Source organism: Ascaphus truei, chromosome 5 (assembly GCF_040206685.1).
Source record: "Ascaphus truei isolate aAscTru1 chromosome 5, aAscTru1.hap1, whole genome shotgun sequence".
Classification (NCBI taxonomy): Eukaryota; Metazoa; Chordata; class Amphibia; order Anura; family Ascaphidae; genus Ascaphus; species Ascaphus truei.
Window position 1 is genome coordinate 305,713,182 of NC_134487.1, and position 16,924 is coordinate 305,730,105.

At 44.7% G+C, this 16,924-nt stretch overlaps 1 protein-coding gene across 9 annotated transcripts in view; it reads right to left on the reverse strand.

Moving 5' to 3' along the window:
* Positions 1-16,924, reverse strand: part of CALD1 (caldesmon 1) — a 255,486-nt gene that overhangs the window by 108,002 nt on the left and 130,560 nt on the right. For 8 of the 9 annotated variants that reach the window (XR_012801944.1, XM_075603039.1, XM_075603040.1 and 5 more), the window contains one exon: positions 8,697-8,799. Coding sequence is in view for 8 of the 9 variants with exons in the window: in XM_075603039.1 (XP_075459154.1) it covers positions 8,697-8,767 (71 nt within the window). In the remaining variant the exon portion in view is untranslated. Of the gene's footprint in view, positions 1-8,696; positions 8,800-11,097; positions 11,252-16,924 lie in introns of those variants that run through there. The other variant, XM_075603041.1, reaches the window with a different exon arrangement.

The following is a 16,924-nucleotide window of genomic DNA, read 5'->3' on the forward strand; positions in this document are numbered from 1 at the left end:
GGACACGGGGTCTGTCTGTGTGTAATGTTGGTCTCTCTCTCTCACTGCTGTTTGATGCGGGGACGAGGTGCAGAGAGGGAGAGGCAGTAAGGGGCACAGAGGCACAGAAAAGGAGAGGCAGGATGATGCAGAGCGGGGGAGAGGCAGTGAGGGGCAGAGAGCCACAGAAAAGGAGAGGCTGAGAGATGCAGATAGAGAGGCGCAGAGAGAGAGAGGCAGTAAGGGGCACAGAGGCACAGAAAAGGAGAGGCAGGATGATGCAGAGAGGGGAAGAGGCCGTAAGGGGCACAGAGGCACAGAAAAGGAGAGGCAGGATGATGCAGAGAGGGGAAGAGGCCGTAAGGGGCACAGAGGCACAGAAAAGGAGAGGCAGGATGATGCAGAGAGGGGGAGAGGCAGTGAGGGGCAGAGAGCCACAGAAAAGGAGAGGCAGATAGAGAGGCGCAGAGAGAGAGAGAGGGGCAGAGAAGGAGGGGCACAGAGGCGCAGAGAGGGAGAGGCAGAGAGGGGCAGAGAGGGAGAGGCAGTGAGGGGCAGAGAGGCGCAGAGAGGGAGAGGCAGTGAGGGGCAGAGAGGCACAGAGAGGGAGAGGCAGTGAGGGGCAGAGAGGCGCAGAGAGGGAGGCGCAGAGAGATGCAGAGAGAGGCAGAGAGGCAGAGGCAGTGAGGGGCAGAGAGGGAGAGGCGAAGAGAGGGAGAGGCAGAGAGGCGCAGTGAGGCGCAGTGAGGCGCAGAGAGGCATCAGTCAGCGCAGAACTTGAGCCTCGATCTCCGGCCTCCGTCAGGCCCAATTTCCAGCACTGGCCGGCAGAGCCCACCTACGCTCTCGTGGCCACCCTGCATTGCGGGGTTTGGCAGTATGGTGGTTACGCCACTGACCATATTACTAAGCAGACTTCTGCCACAGGCCTCCATCCAGCGCTGGGAGAAACCTCGCTGCGCACTGACTATAGGCTGTAAGTCTCTTCCAACGCGGAACGGGATTATGGCAGAAGAATGCTTGGTAAACATGGGCTAGATTAATTAAACGCTATCAAATGGCGGCAAGCAATGTGATAGTTAATAAAACAGGAACGTGCGATATTCCCCCTGAGTTAACGCCTTATTTTATAGGGTTATTAAATGCATAAGTCATTATTGTATTAATTATATATAATTGTGCTCATTAGATTAGATTTATGTTTTTTTCAGGCCATTATTGATATCTTGTCGTTCCTCCCACCCTCAGTTTTTTAGATAGCTTCACTTGGAGATATTTATCACCCATTATTTTTGAGGTAGTGATATTTTGAAGATATTTATCACTCTTTGGTATATCTAAATGATTAGCAAATACCCTATTTCAGTGGGGTGAGGAGCGGCGGCCGGGTGCTGTGTGTCAGGCGGCGGGGCGTTGAGGTGAGGAGCGGCGGCGGGGCGGATGGTGTGTGTCAGGCGGCGGGGCGTTGAGGTGAGGAGCGGCGGCGGCCGGGTGCTGTGTGTCAGGCGGCGGGGCGTTGAGGTGAGGAAGCGGGGCGGGTGCTGTGTGTCAGGCGGCGGGGCGTTGAGGTGAGGAGGCGGGGCGGGTGGTGTGTGTCAGGCGGCAGGGCATTGAGGTGAGGAACGGCGGCGGGGCGGGCGGTGTGTATCAGGCGGCAGGCGTTGAGGTGTGAAGCGGCGGTTGAGGCGAGGCGGCGGCGGGGCGTTGAGGTCAGGCGGCAGGGCGAGTGGAAGTGAGGAGCGGCGGATGGAGGGTGTGAGCGGCGGGTGAGGTGGATGGTACCTGCCGATCCTGCTAGGGTGGGTTTGCACTGATGTGGGTTTAGGGAGTTCGCTGAACAGCGTGTGTCTCTCGGTCAGAGGGGCACGCGGTGTGAGGAGGGTGAAGGCGTGTGTAGCCTTGTTTGTGACATCACCCCACCCCGCAAGCCAATCAGAGCGTGGGCCACCACCAACCAATCAGCAACAACCCACAGACAAACAATTTTTCAGTTTTATATATATATAGATGTGTTATAATTAACAGCGTTAATGTAGTTTAACATCACGTTTAACAGGTTAAAGAAGCGTAGTGAATCTGGGTTTACTTATCTTCAGGCTCCAGAAGACATCATATGCCATAACACCGCTTTGTAAATATGAGCCTCTGTGTTATTACCTTAACATAGAAACACTTACAATACCAATCTTTTATTTTTAAAAAGCCTGTTTAGTGGTATTGCAGATTTATCATATAGAACAATCACAAATAATGATATATCAAGTCATCTAATTTTATAAACACCGGGGCAGATGTATTAAGGCAAAGAAATTCTGGGGCAAAATAACTACACCATATGTAGCAAAGAAAAAAGTCCCATTGATATCAATGTGATTTGTTTCTTTGATAGAGTTTTGTTTGTTTGTTTGTTTGTTTGCAGCAGAGTTGCTTGCCCTGATATACACAGACCCCTCTACATGTATTGTAGTAATCACAGAGGAGGCCAACAAACAGAATTCTGTGGTGATATATATGTAAACGTTCTGTTTTTAATTGCAATTTTGTTGGTTACTCCAGGGCCTTTTGATCAATTTTGTCCCAAGCATTTCCCAGTATGGAACAATGGTGTGTTGTTATCTGGGTAGTAGAACAGGTATGTTGTACACACATTACTTTTGCACATGTGTTGATGATGAGACGACTTGCTGCAGCTGCAGCTGCTGCTTTTATTTCCCAGAAGCAGATCATATTCAGAAGAAGAAAAAAACTAATGTCAAAGTCACAGGAAAACATAAGAAGTAGGAAAATAATTCCATTCAATAAAAACAGCAAGCGTAACCATATCACCAATATGTTTAAACACAAGCACACACAAGTATAGTCACAATCACCACAACTATTTATAACGATGCTTCTCAAGCTGTGGTGCCTGGGCCAATGGTGGTCCCCATGACTCTGAGGATGGCCAACAGAACCCCCAGGAACTGAACTGAATCTACAGGATATGGCTGTAACTCGTATTATTAGCAGATCGGTGTTGACAGTTGAGTTGAGAAATGCTGCTATTCAGACACTGGATCATTCATGTAGATAACATATTCTATGTATGTATTAACTGTTGGCCATCCAGATGATTATTAACACTGATGGGGTACACACGATGGAGCATCTTAAGAACTCTTGTCAGCAGCTGTATTGCCAATTACTTACTGCATGTGAAAGTTACCATGTGGAGTTAAGCCATCAAAAGTCTGTGAATTGACTGATAACCCTGTTCTTTTAATGTAACCATGTATCGTTATAACTCTGTGCCCAGGACATACTTGGAAACGTGAGGTAACTCTCAGTGTATTACTTCCTGGTAACACGTTTTATAAATAAATAAAATAAAAAATCATTCAACTAAATGTTGCTTTCTTTTGGCCACAACATTATGTTTCACTGCTCAAAACACAGTGTAATAAAAAATATGTTTAAATGTATTAAATGCAGTAGAAGTCGCCCCCCCCCGCCCCCCGCCCCCCGCCCCCTACCCCCCTGCCCCCCGCCCCCTACCCCCCTGCCCCCCTGCCCCCCGCCCCCTACCCCCCTGCCCCCCTGCCCAAATGTTCATGTACAGGCTGCAGCGAGATTCTTTTATCTGAACTAGTGACCTTCCAAGGAACAGCAAGTTTGCGTGTTCACCATATAAGGGAAACTTGTATACTGAATGTTTACAGAAGACACTGGCGGGCAGGACGGAGCCTTATTCAGACATGGAAGTAACCGTTTGTAGGAACACGGAGGGGATGTGCTAAATCAAAGGCCTATAAAAAGCAGATGTGCAAAGAAATAGGTAAAGGATAACACATGTATTACGGGGATGGGCTGTCCTGTCGGTATTAATAAGGAATGGGGTTAATGTTCAATGTAACAGCAGTGTGTGTGTGTGTGTGTGTGTGTGTGTGTGTGTGTGTGTGTGTGTGTGTGTGTGTGTGTGTGTGTGTGTGTGTGTGTGTGTGTGTGTGTGTGTGTGTGTGTGTTATTAAACACAAAAGAGAAACAAAAGTGGAAATAAATTGTGGATCAATAAAAATACGAATAATAAAGTTTCATCCACATCAGCGCAGGCTTTCTATACCCAGTGTGAGTATTCCACATACATACAGTACCATACATACTGAAACACACAGTATATTTACAGAGGTATGGCACGTTAAAACCTTGAGCATCATTTTTATCAGAGCGTCATGCGGATGATGCTAAAACCGTTGACATTCTGTAGTTCTTGGTCAGTCATTACCTAGCGTTTACATTGATACTTTAAAGAAGTGCTGATTTTATTAAAATGTTGAGCTGCTCAAATTGCTGCGATTTCAAAATGTATGCACCACATCCACTCTTTATCCACGGCGTGGCAGCTATGTAAAAGTCTCACTACGTACCCCTACCGAAGGGGTTCTGACCCCCGACACAGTGTGCTACTTGTGCTGTTAAATGTCTCCGCAGAATAAATATACCAAGATGAGGTAAAGCCCTGAGGTTTGCAATGATTTTCCTTTCTGTGTGCGATGCATTATGAGATCTTTTATTGCTACCTGTTTGTGCGCTTGGGACCCTGGCACACACCCAGGCAGCACCGACACTCACACTCACCCTTCCCCTTTATTCCAAGCTGGAATAGTGGGTCCATATGCTCTATAGAGCCTGGGGCAAAGAAATCAGTAGAGCAGAAGTTAACTCCTGCCCTCAAGCCCCCCCTCCAACAGGTCAGGTTTTAAGGATATCCCTGCATCAGCACAGGTGGCTCAGTCAAGGAATGAGTCACTGATTGAGCTACCTGTGCTGAAGCAGGGATAGCCTGAAAATCTGACCTGTTGGAGGGGGGTGGGGGGAGGCTTGAGGACTGGAGTTGAGCGCCCAAGCAATAGGGTGTCCTTGATGCGCCCCTGCAATAGGGTGTCCTTGATGCGCCCCTGCAATAGGGTGTCGTTGATGCGCCCCTGCAATAGGGTGTCCTTGATGCGCCCCTGCAATAGGGTGTCCTTGATGTGCCCCTGCAATAGGGTGTCCTTGATGCGCCCCTGCAATAGGGTGTCCTTGATGCGCCCCTGTAATAGGGTGTCCTTGATGCGCCCCTGCAATAGGGTGTCCTTGATTGATACATCTAGTACAGTATTTTTGTACCAGACTTTTACTTCCCAACAGGTTTGGTTCTTATTAAACAGCAATGTTTAATTGATTAATTAGTAAATATGAATGTGTGTACATTTTATATGACGAGCATCCATTCTTTACAGCAATGTCAGGTCGCCAGAAAGAAGTGAATGTTATGTGTCAGATGAAATACCGAGGGATTTATTTGTCTTTGATCAATCTTCAGACAAGATTTGCCATGTGCACTCCCACGAGCTGTCAGATTGGACTGAATCTGCCTCCTATAAATTGGCTTGTTCCTGATCTCACCGTATTGTAATCCTGGCATTCCAAACATACCAGTCTTTACAGTGGTTCACATGTAGGCACAAACCCCGGAGCCCCTTTCTAACAGGGGGATCACAATCAACACCTATTGCAGGTGTGGCCAACTCAAGTCCTCACGGGCTATCCACCCCTGCTTCAGCACAGGTGGCTCAATCAGTGGCCACCTGTGCTGAAGCAGGGATATCCTGAAAACCTGACCTGTTGGTGCCCCTTGCGGACTGAGTTGGCCCCCCCTGACCTATTAGCTGTGTATTAGGGATATGGTGGGATGTAAGTTAAGGCAGCAATATTGATTTTTTTTTACATCATTGCAACCAAAACTATTTGCAAGGTCCAGGGGCCCCAAAGCTGCCAAGATACTTACAGGTCTAATTGCTAGTGTTACATCCGAGACATTTAAATGTTCAGCCAATAGGAAGCCACAGCGTCATCCCTGCAATGACATCGCGCCTTCCTGCCAGCCTGTGGGATCTGCCATATTTGATTGGCTTAATGGGGAGGAAAATACTTGCAACAAAAGGAGTGTCTTGGAAACTAGAGGGTTCCCCAAAGCTACAAATAGTATAGGGGGCTCTCCGGTTCCAATCTGAGGGGAAAAAAATCAATAGGTAAAAAATAAAAAGCTGGGGGTCTCCAGAACTGAACGGCGTTAATTTCAGCTCCGGGGCCCCCTTGCGTCCCGAGATACTAAGCTCCATAGAGGGCGCCACTAGCAGCTCTGGGTGGGCTATGTGGGGCTATGGAAATGGCGAATTTAAAGCTCCTGCGTCACGTGAGCCAATAGGAAGCCATGACGTCATCCCTTGCGGCTTCCCATTAGCCTGGACATTGACATCTGCGGATCTGCTACCAGACCCCCTACGGAGATGAGTATCTTGGGGAGCAGGGGGTCCCTGCAGCTGAAAGTAACGCAGTTCAGCCTCGGAGATGCCCTGCTTCCCAAAGTAGGGTGAAAAAACATTTTGGGGGGAGCATTTGGTTCTTTAAAATATGTTTTACAGCTTTGTTTATGGATCAATTATCACACAGTCATCACACGAACACTAGCAAGACATGTTTTAACTTTAACATTTCTCTACAATAAAACACATTGTTATTATAACAAAGTATGTGAACAGAATTTAAATAAAAAAGGAAGTTAAAGGGAAGTTTCATGAATAGCTTGGACTCCACATAATCAGAGGCTGACTCACTGAGGTATGATTGCTGTATGAATTCCCTGACTCATATACACTTAGGCTGCGTCCATAGAAGGACAGTCAGCGCTGAGCTGTGCGGACGCTCCGCGATGAGCCCCGTCATCCTCAATGAGGATGTCTTGAGAGGGGGCTCCCGCGAGCGTCCGCAAGCGTGCTGAGGCGCTGGATTTTCAGCCGACAGGAGAACCTGTTTCTGAGTGCGCTGTCGGCTGAAAACACCCAATCTGAGCGAAGCAGTGTCAACATCACGTTGACGCTTTGTGGGCTATTGGCCCAGTGACGTCAGTGCGCCGCCTCCCGATCGCGGACACTGGCTCGTCTGCTAGTTCATGCAATCGCTCCTGATTGCGCAGACGAGCCTCAGCGTGAGCGCGGAGGAGCGCTGACTGCTAAACTATGGACGCAGCCTTATAAGGAGCTCACGCTGAGAAGTCCTAGTTGAAGCCTGACCATATTCACCCAATATTGTATCAAATTGTTCATTTATCTGTAAATAGACAGGTTAATGCCACCAACATGTGTAACTGGAACATCGGTATTCAGCGTGAATAAATAATGCATGTAACTGAGAATCTGTACTTTCCCATACATACGTTGTACATACTTCCAAGAAGAGTTCTGTAATAGGTCCCCAAAGATACAGTGATTTTACCACAAGCCGTTCTGTTCACAGCTGCAGGGGAGTTTGGATCGCTATGCAGAAGAACAACAAATGCCAAAACCTTTTTAAGTGGGATTTGTGGATTATAGATCAAACTCGAAGGTCATTTTGCTACACGTGATGGGGGCGGACACGACTCGTAGGTGGCCCTGTGTGGGAAACAACGGTCCTACTCAAACACACGTTCTCAAATTAGCCAAACACATTTTTAAAGTCCCATTTCCACTTAGAAATATATACTTGATTTGAGGGTCCTTAGAAATGTGCTATTTTGTCTAGCATTTTTTTTTATTTTATTCGTTTTTCAAACTTAGGCTCAGAATCCTAACTCCACAAGCATAAAAAATAAACCGGAATATAAAATGAATTCTGCTTTTTTTAGGGACCAGTTAAGAGACCTATTGTGACTGACAAATAAAAGTTGCTGTTATTACAATTTTCCATTGATTTGGGTTTTTCAATTGGTTGTGTTCTTAGGATATTCACATTGGTAGTAATGTACACCACGGAAACGCATGTCTAAATTCTCTGATCTTACAAACTATTGGAACACGTGACAGGGAAGTACGAAGATAAAGTGAAAAAGTAACGGCAGTTAACAAAGATGCCAAATATCTGTTAATGAACGTCTGTGGATGTACAGTATTTGTTATTTCCTCACACTTTTCTGTGGTACAGCGCTTCATATTCACGGACTATCAGATGGAGCCGTAACGTTAGAGGAATGTAAGGTTATCACCTCGCATCGGATATTGTGCCTCAGAAAAGGGATAAGAGAATCAAAATACCTCCAGGGTCAACTCCTTGGAATGTGTTCAAGTTCACTCTGTCTATACAAGGGGTTAACTTTAGCAGCCTCTATTAAAAATATCGCTAAATATAGAAATGTACTATAATAAATGTAACCTCTTATTCATATCTGAAGGTAGCTGTTGCAAGTAAAAAAAATTGTATCTAGAATTTGCCAATAAAAGATTATGGGGATTATGTATCAAAGTCTCTTGTCTGCCGAGCTGGGGCAAACCTGGAATACAAACGGCTCCATATTTATCAAAGCAGAAAACATTCCATTGCTTCTTAAGGGGCTTTTTTTCTTTGCATTTTTGCAGCCGCGAGACTTTGATTCATACTTAAGAATGTGCCCAGTGAGGAAAAGAGTCCCACTGAACATGGGAGACATCGTCTATAAATAGCGCTCTCTGCCGCCATGCTGCACATGCCTTATTTGGACCAACATACAGAAGCTGGCGCAAAACATTATTTATGACCTTTTTTGGAAATACAACATGGCTGCTTCCTTAATACTGCCGTAACGGAGACTGTAACCGGCACGCATGAACAGGCGCCAACCGAAACATGCAGAGCGTTATTCTGACGTGACGTTCAGACCCGAGAGAGAGAAACCAGCACTCTACCTTTCTGCTTCTATGCGCATTTCCTCGCGTTTCTGCCTCCTGAGCTCGCGGCGATGCTCAAAGTCCTCCATGGTGTGTGCTCGAGCTTTTCAAAGTGCAGAATCTGAAAGGAATATATATATACACAGCGTTAGATACAGTGCGCACAAGATCATGGCGTGCCGCTCAGAAATATATATCTTTGTAAATGCACGGCAGTGATCTGCAACAAATTGCTAATTAATCACATGATATTATGTCATTTGACAAGTTAAAATTGCTGCTCAAAGTCAAGCTTTACCTGCAGCTGTAGAATTTGCTTTTAACAATGATAATTATTACCACACTAACCAATTATCAGGGGCACTCCTTTAAATGCAGGTAATGTGAGTGTGTAAATATATATATATATATATATATATATATATATATATATATATATATAAAAACAACATTACCATTCTCTCGTCCGGTAAAGAAAGACTGCACTCGGTTCAGTAATCATGAAAAACTGTATTGGGCATCTGAATAAAAAAGATGTCACCCAATCCGACGTTTCGGTCCTGGAATAGGACCTTTCTCAAGGGGGTATATATATGCAAATATAGCTGTATGCTCATCTGCATGTCTTAGGCAGGTCTGCAACCTATATACATACACATACACATATATATCTTTTTGTCTGTATCTCTGGTAATAAAAGTTAGCTCATCGCTACAGAAGTCAATAAAAGATAAACAGATTTTCCTTACTTTTTTCCCTAACATTGCTGATAGGAGGTTTCAAACGTTTAATAATACGATGAATAATGTCACCGTGCGTGTGCACACAATGCAACACGGGTGTGAAAGACACACATCTGTCAGGACCATTTCATCTCCCAGTTCACTTACTATTTCTGCAGATTACATATGACCGGGGCATTTAGGAGTCTGCCTACATCACACCAACTAGAATAAGGAATTCTTCACAAGTTTCAAAGAGCTTATTTCCGATGCAAACAAATTGCCGTTTTTAAAGTAGATTCATGTTTGAAAATGAACAAGCAAACTGCAGGAAAATGTTGTGCTTAAGGAAAAGGAAAATATGAAACCTATACTGTAGTTACATAGTTACATACATGCTCCGGTCCCATTGCGTACGTTAATGCGGGGTATACCTGTAGTTACATAGTTACATACATGCTCCGGTCCCATTCCGTACGTTAATGCGGGGTATACCTGTAGTTACAAAGTTACATACATGCTCCGGTCCCATTGCGTACGTTAATGCGAGGTATACCTGTAGTTACAAAGTTACATACATGCTCCGGTCCCATTGCGTACGTTAATGCGAGGTATACCTGTAGTTACAAAGTTACATACATGCTCCGGTCCCATTGCGTACGTTAATGCGGGGTATACCTGTAGTTACATAGTTACATACATGCTCCGGTCCCATTGCGTACGTTAATGCGGGGTATACCTGTAGTTACATAGTTACATACATGCTCCGGTCCCATTGCGTACGTTAATGCGGGGTATGCCTGTGTTACATAGTTACATACATGCTCCGGTCCCATTGCGTACGTTAATGCGGGGTATGCCTGTGTTACATAGTTACATACATGCTCCGGTCCCATTGCGTACGTTAATGCGGGGTATGCCTGTGTTACATAGTTACATACATGCTCCGGTCCCATTGCGTACGTTAATGCGGGGTATACATGTAGTTACATAGTTACATACATGCTCCGGTCCCATTGCGTACGTTAATGCGGGGTATACCTGTAGTTACATAGTTACATACATGCTCCGGTCCCATTGCGTACGTTAATGCGGGGTATACCTGTAGTTACATAGTTACATACATGCTCCGGTCCCATTGCGTACGTTAATGCGGGGTATACCTGTAGTTACATAGTTACATACATGCTCCGGTCCCATTGCGTACGTTAATGCGGGGTATGCCTGTACCTCACAGTCAACAAAATGGTTTAAAGATCTGTAGTCATATTTTGTATTTATTCTACATATGCATTTTAAATCATCAATTAATGAAATGTTACCTGCAACACATCCTAATTTACTTGGAACCCCCCACATTTGGGAACTTTCGCTTCAGAAATACTAAAGAAGTTCCTTCCGCGTGCAGACCTGTCCCTTTTGTTTGAAATAATCTGTCAGAGCTCAAAAAGGGCACATACCGAATATAAACAAACATTACCGCCCTGCCAGCGTGGCAATAACAGCCGGCAACAGAGAAAAACTACACGCATGATAGAGACCCCCGGCGGGGTACCCCGTTACTGAGACTCAATATCCCACATCTAAAATATCAGTGGCTTTCACCACACAATGTAACAGTGTCCGTGTGTGTCCCGTGTCCTGTGTGTGTCCTGTGTCCTGTGTCCCCTGTGTGTGGCCTGTGTCCTGTGTCCTACCTGTGATGCTTAGCCGTAAACCATCAATGAGGGTCGGTCTGCACAGCCCTTTAGTTAAGTTCAGAGCCCATCAAAAAGAGCGTCACACACTTCTCCTGCAGCTCCAAAAGCAAAATGCAATGACTGCCACACAAGGGCCGGCTCCTTCCCTCCCGGCTCCTTCCCTCCCCGCTGTGTTTATAGAGCTGTCAGTGGTTAGTTTCACTCTGTGATGTTGCATGGAAGTTCTGCACTGAGATTGTTTCCTGTGCAGAGTTTGAGGCCTCTGCCTCCTGCGCCTGAAATGCAGACTAAATTCCAGCCCTCACCCCTTCGCTGCCGGAGGGGGGCCCTGCAAATCTTCCCCGGCCCCTTAATGTGCAGACGTGCTCTGCTCAGCAAAGTGAAACACAAACAGCACACGGCCTGCTGGAAGGGTCTCGCACATACATGAATACCACGCAGAACGCCGGGGTTTACATGTCAACGCAGAGGAAAGTGCAGGTTCAAGTCCACTTTTGGTGCACAATTGTAACAGTTGGTGACATCTGGCGCAGATTGCTAGGTTTATACCGCGTCCGCAGATTTAAAGGAGAACATGAGATTCGCTGCAGCGCTTAATGATACATCTCACTACAAAGTGTGCACCGCCTAACGCCTAGATATCCGCAATGTGTCTCCGGCACGCTCAGGAACTCTACTATAAAACACCCCAAACGCCCGCCTGACATTGTATTCCCAGTATAAAAGCCTGGGGGGTCTAAAAAACACATTTAATTCTCCCCCCCCCCCCCCCCAAAATGTAAATATGTTTTAAAGGGATTTCTTCAAACCGCTGTAAGGACCCCACTTCAAACCCGCTGAGCTGTGTCTCTGCATTAAAAGCTCTCTTAACATTTATATGGTGTTACTAAGTACGTTATTTATTAAGACTGCAGTCATGGCTCTCTCACTATTAGACCTATCTCTCACTATTAGACCTATCTCTCACTATTAGACCTATCTCTCACTATTAGACCTATCTCTCACTATTAGACCTATCTCTCACTATTAGACTATCTCTCACTATTAGACTTATCTCTCACTATTAGACCTATCTCTCACTATTAGACCTATCTCTCACTATTAGACTATCTCTCACTATTAGACCTATCTCTCACTATTAGACCTATCTCTCACTATTAGACTATCTCTCACTATTAGACCTATCTCTCACTATTAGACCTACAGTATCTCTCACTATTAGACCTATCTCTCACTATTAGACCTATCTCTCACTATTAGACCTATCACTCACTATTAGACCTATCTCTCACTATTAGACCTATCTCTCACTATTAGACCTATCTCTCACTATTAGACCTATCTCTCACTATTAGACTATCTCTCACTATTAGACCTATCTCTCACTATTAGACTATCTCTCACTATTAGACCTATCTCTCACTATTAGACTATCTCTCACTATTAGACCTATCTCTCACTATTAGACCTATCTCTCACTATTAGACTATCTCTCACTATTAGACCTATCTCTCACTATTAGACTATCTCTCACTATTAGACCTATCTCTCACTGCAGACATGTTCGTGTTAGTGATTATCTTCATGTAAGCACATCTGTCCCTGTTACAGTACACTTGGCAGCGTTCCCTCGCTGAGTGCAGAGAAATGACCGTTTGTGCAGCACATATTATTCTATCCAGCAGCTCTGCTCTTTCCCGAACAGAATAGCTCATTTGGGAATTTGGGACTTGGGATAAAATAAACGTATTAGGTCATGTGAACATAAAATTAGACATGAAATGAGCCCAGGACTGTTTCCCTGAAATCTCCGGCACAAACTTTCAACACATATTTTTGTTAAATTTGGCTTTTGTCTGAAACAGATATTTCCTTACATTTGCTGACTGCTTTTTGTTTTTAGACACTTTCGATGATCCGTCTAAGGCTGCGCTTATAGTGCCGGTGACAGCGACGCGACGCGACGTCGCATCAAAACAAATGCATTGCCGCCGTTGCGTGCGCTTATAGTAAGCGCGGTGCAGCGGAGCGACGGCTCGGTCGCGATCGCTGGAAGTTATCTCAATTTTATTTTTTTAGCGACTGCAGCCTGACGTCACCGTCACCGGCACTATAAGCGCAGCCTAACACATCCGATGGAAGAGAGCACGTCAGTCTCCATACAGTGCTAATATTATCTCTATAGGAGAGCAAACACAACATGTAATGCTTTATCAATTTGTGTGTACATACAGATATACAGGACGGCTGATATACAGATATACAGGACGGCTGACATACAGATATACAGGACGGCTGATATACAGATATACAGGACGGCTGATATACAGATATACAGATATACAGGACGGCTGATATACAAATATACAGGACGGCTGGCATACAGATATACAGGACGGCTGACATACAGATATACAGATATTGTCATGGAACAAGAACCACATTTCTGTTTCACCCCCCCCCCCCCCCTTTCCTTTGCAGTTTCTGCTTGTCAGATTCTCAGTTCCAGCGGCATGTATTTGCTCTGTACACACTCACAGTGCCTGTGTGTTAGACACAGTGTTGCGATCCCTGTCTCTGCATTATGCCAGTGAGTTGCTACAGCAACCTCAGCTTTTCTGTCAGAATGGGTTAGTCTGCCCTTTCCCCCTATGCCTTGCCTACAGATGGTCTGTCCCCAGGCTATCTTGATACCCAGAATACACTGGCACTTCCTTTTCCACCTTCACACTGGCTGAGTGAGTACCCTCCTGTAATTTGCTCTACTGGTAAGGACTTATCCCTTTCCACCTTTCCCGACTATCAAGCGCACTCACCATAGAGACATTCTCTCCCAATACCATCATCCACAAGTGCCTTTGTAATCTATGCTTTTTCTCAATAAAGTGAAGAAAGACAAAGAACATGTTGTGCTTGTAACAGGAACGAGTTGAACCTATCTGGGCTAATCATACTACACATGACCCTGGCCTCCAGAATAGATATATAGGACGGCTGATATACAGGACGGCTGACATACAGATATACAGGACGGCTGACATACAGATATACAGGACGGCTGACATACAGATATACAGGACGGCTGATATACAGATATACAGGACGGCTGATATACAGATATATAGGACGGCTGATATACAGATATATAGGACGGCTGATATACAGATATACAGGACGGCTGATATACAGATATACAGGACGGCTGATAAACAGATATACAGGACGGCTGATAAACAGATATACAGGACGGCTGATATACAGATATACAGGACGGCTGATATACAGATATACAGGACGGCTGACATACAGATATATAGGACGGCTGATATACAGATATATAGGACGGCTGATATACAGATATATAGGACGGCTGATATACAGATATACAGGACGGCTGACATACAGATATACAGGACGGCTGATATACAGATATACAGGACGGCTGATATAAAGATATACAGGACGGCTGATATAAAGATATACAGGACGGCTGACATACAGATATACAGGACGGCTGATATACAGATATACAGGACGGCTGATATACAGATATACAGGACGGCTGATATACAGATATACTGGACGGCTGATATACAGATATACAGGACGGCTGATATACAGATATACTGGACGGCTGACATACAGATATACAGGACGGCTGACATACAGACATACAGGACGGCTGATATACAGATATACAGGACGGCTGACATACAGATATAAAGATATACAGGACGGCTGATATACAGATATACAGGACGGCTGATATACAGATATACAGGACGGCTGATATACAGATATACAGGACGGCTGATATACAGATATACAGGACGGCTGATATACAGATATACAGGACGGCTGACATACAGATATACAGGACGGCTGATATACAGATATACAGGACCGCTGATATACAGATATACAGGACGGCTGATATAAAGATATACAGGACGGCTGATATACAGATATACAGGACGGCTGATATACAGATATACAGGACGGCTGACATACAGATATATAGGACGGCTGATATACAGATATATAGGACGGCTGATATACAGATATATAGGACGGCTGACATACAGATATACAGGACGGCTGACATACAGATATACAGGACGGCTGATATACAGATATACAGGACGGCTGATATACAGATATATAGGACGGCTGAAATACAGATATACAGGACGGCTGAAATACAGATATATAGGACGGCTGATATACAGATATACAGGACGGCTGATATACAGATATACAGGACGGCTGATATACAGATATACAGGACGGCTGACATACAGATATACAGGACGGCTGACATACAGATATACAGGACGGCTGACATACAGATATATAGGACGGCTGACATACAGATATATAGGACGGCTGACATACAGATATATAGGACGGCTGATATACAGATATACAGGACGGCTGATATACAGATATACAGGACGGCTGATATACAGATATACAGGACGGCTGATATACAGATATACAGGACGGCTGATATACAGATATATAGGACGGCTGACATACAGATATATAGGACGGCTGACATACAGATATACAGGACGGCTGATATACAGATATACAGGACGGCTGATATACAGATGTACAGGACGGCTGAAATACAGATATATAGGACGGCTGATATACAGATATATAGGACGGCTGAAATACAGATATATAGGACGGCTGATATACAGATATATAGGACGGCTGAAATACAGATATATAGGACGGCTGATATACAGATATACAGGACGGCTGATATACAGATATATAGGACGGCTGATATACAGATATACAGGACGGCTGATATACAGATATACAGGACGGCTGATATACAGATATACAGGACGGCTGACATACAGATATATAGGACGGCTGATATACAGATATACAGGACGGCTGATATACAGATATACAGGACGGCTGATATACAGATATACATTGCGGCTGATATACAGATATACAGGACGGCTGATATACAAATATACAGGACGGCTGATATACAGATATACAGGACCGCTGATATACAGATATACAGGACGGCTGATATACAGATATACAGGACGGCTGATATACAGATATACAGGACGGCTGATATACAGATATACAGGACGGCTGATATACAGATATACAGGACGGCTGATATACAGATATACAGGACGGCTGATATACAGATATACAGGACGGCTGATATACAGATATACAGGACGGCTGATATAAAGATATACAGGACGGCTGATATACAGATATACAGGACGGCTGATATACTGATATACAGGACGGCTGACATACAGATATACAGGACGGCTGATATACAGATATACAGGACGGCTGATATACAGATATACAGGACGGCTAATATAAAGATATACAGGACGGCTGATATACAGATATACAGGACGGCTGATATACAGATATACAGGACGGCTGATATAAAGATATACAGGACGGCTGACATACAGATATACAGGACGGCTGATAAACAGATATACAGGACGGCTGATATACAGATATACAGGACGGCTGATATACAGATATACAGGACGGCTGACATACAGATATATAGGACGGCTGATATACAGATATATAGGACGGCTGATATACAGATATACAGGACGGCTGATATACAGATATACAGGACGGCTGATATACAGATATACAGGACGGCTGATATACTGATATACAGGACGGCTGATATACAGATATACAGGACGGCTGATATACAGATATACAGGACGGCTGATATACAGATATATAGGACGGCTGATATACAGATATACAGGACGGCTGATATACAGATATACAGGAC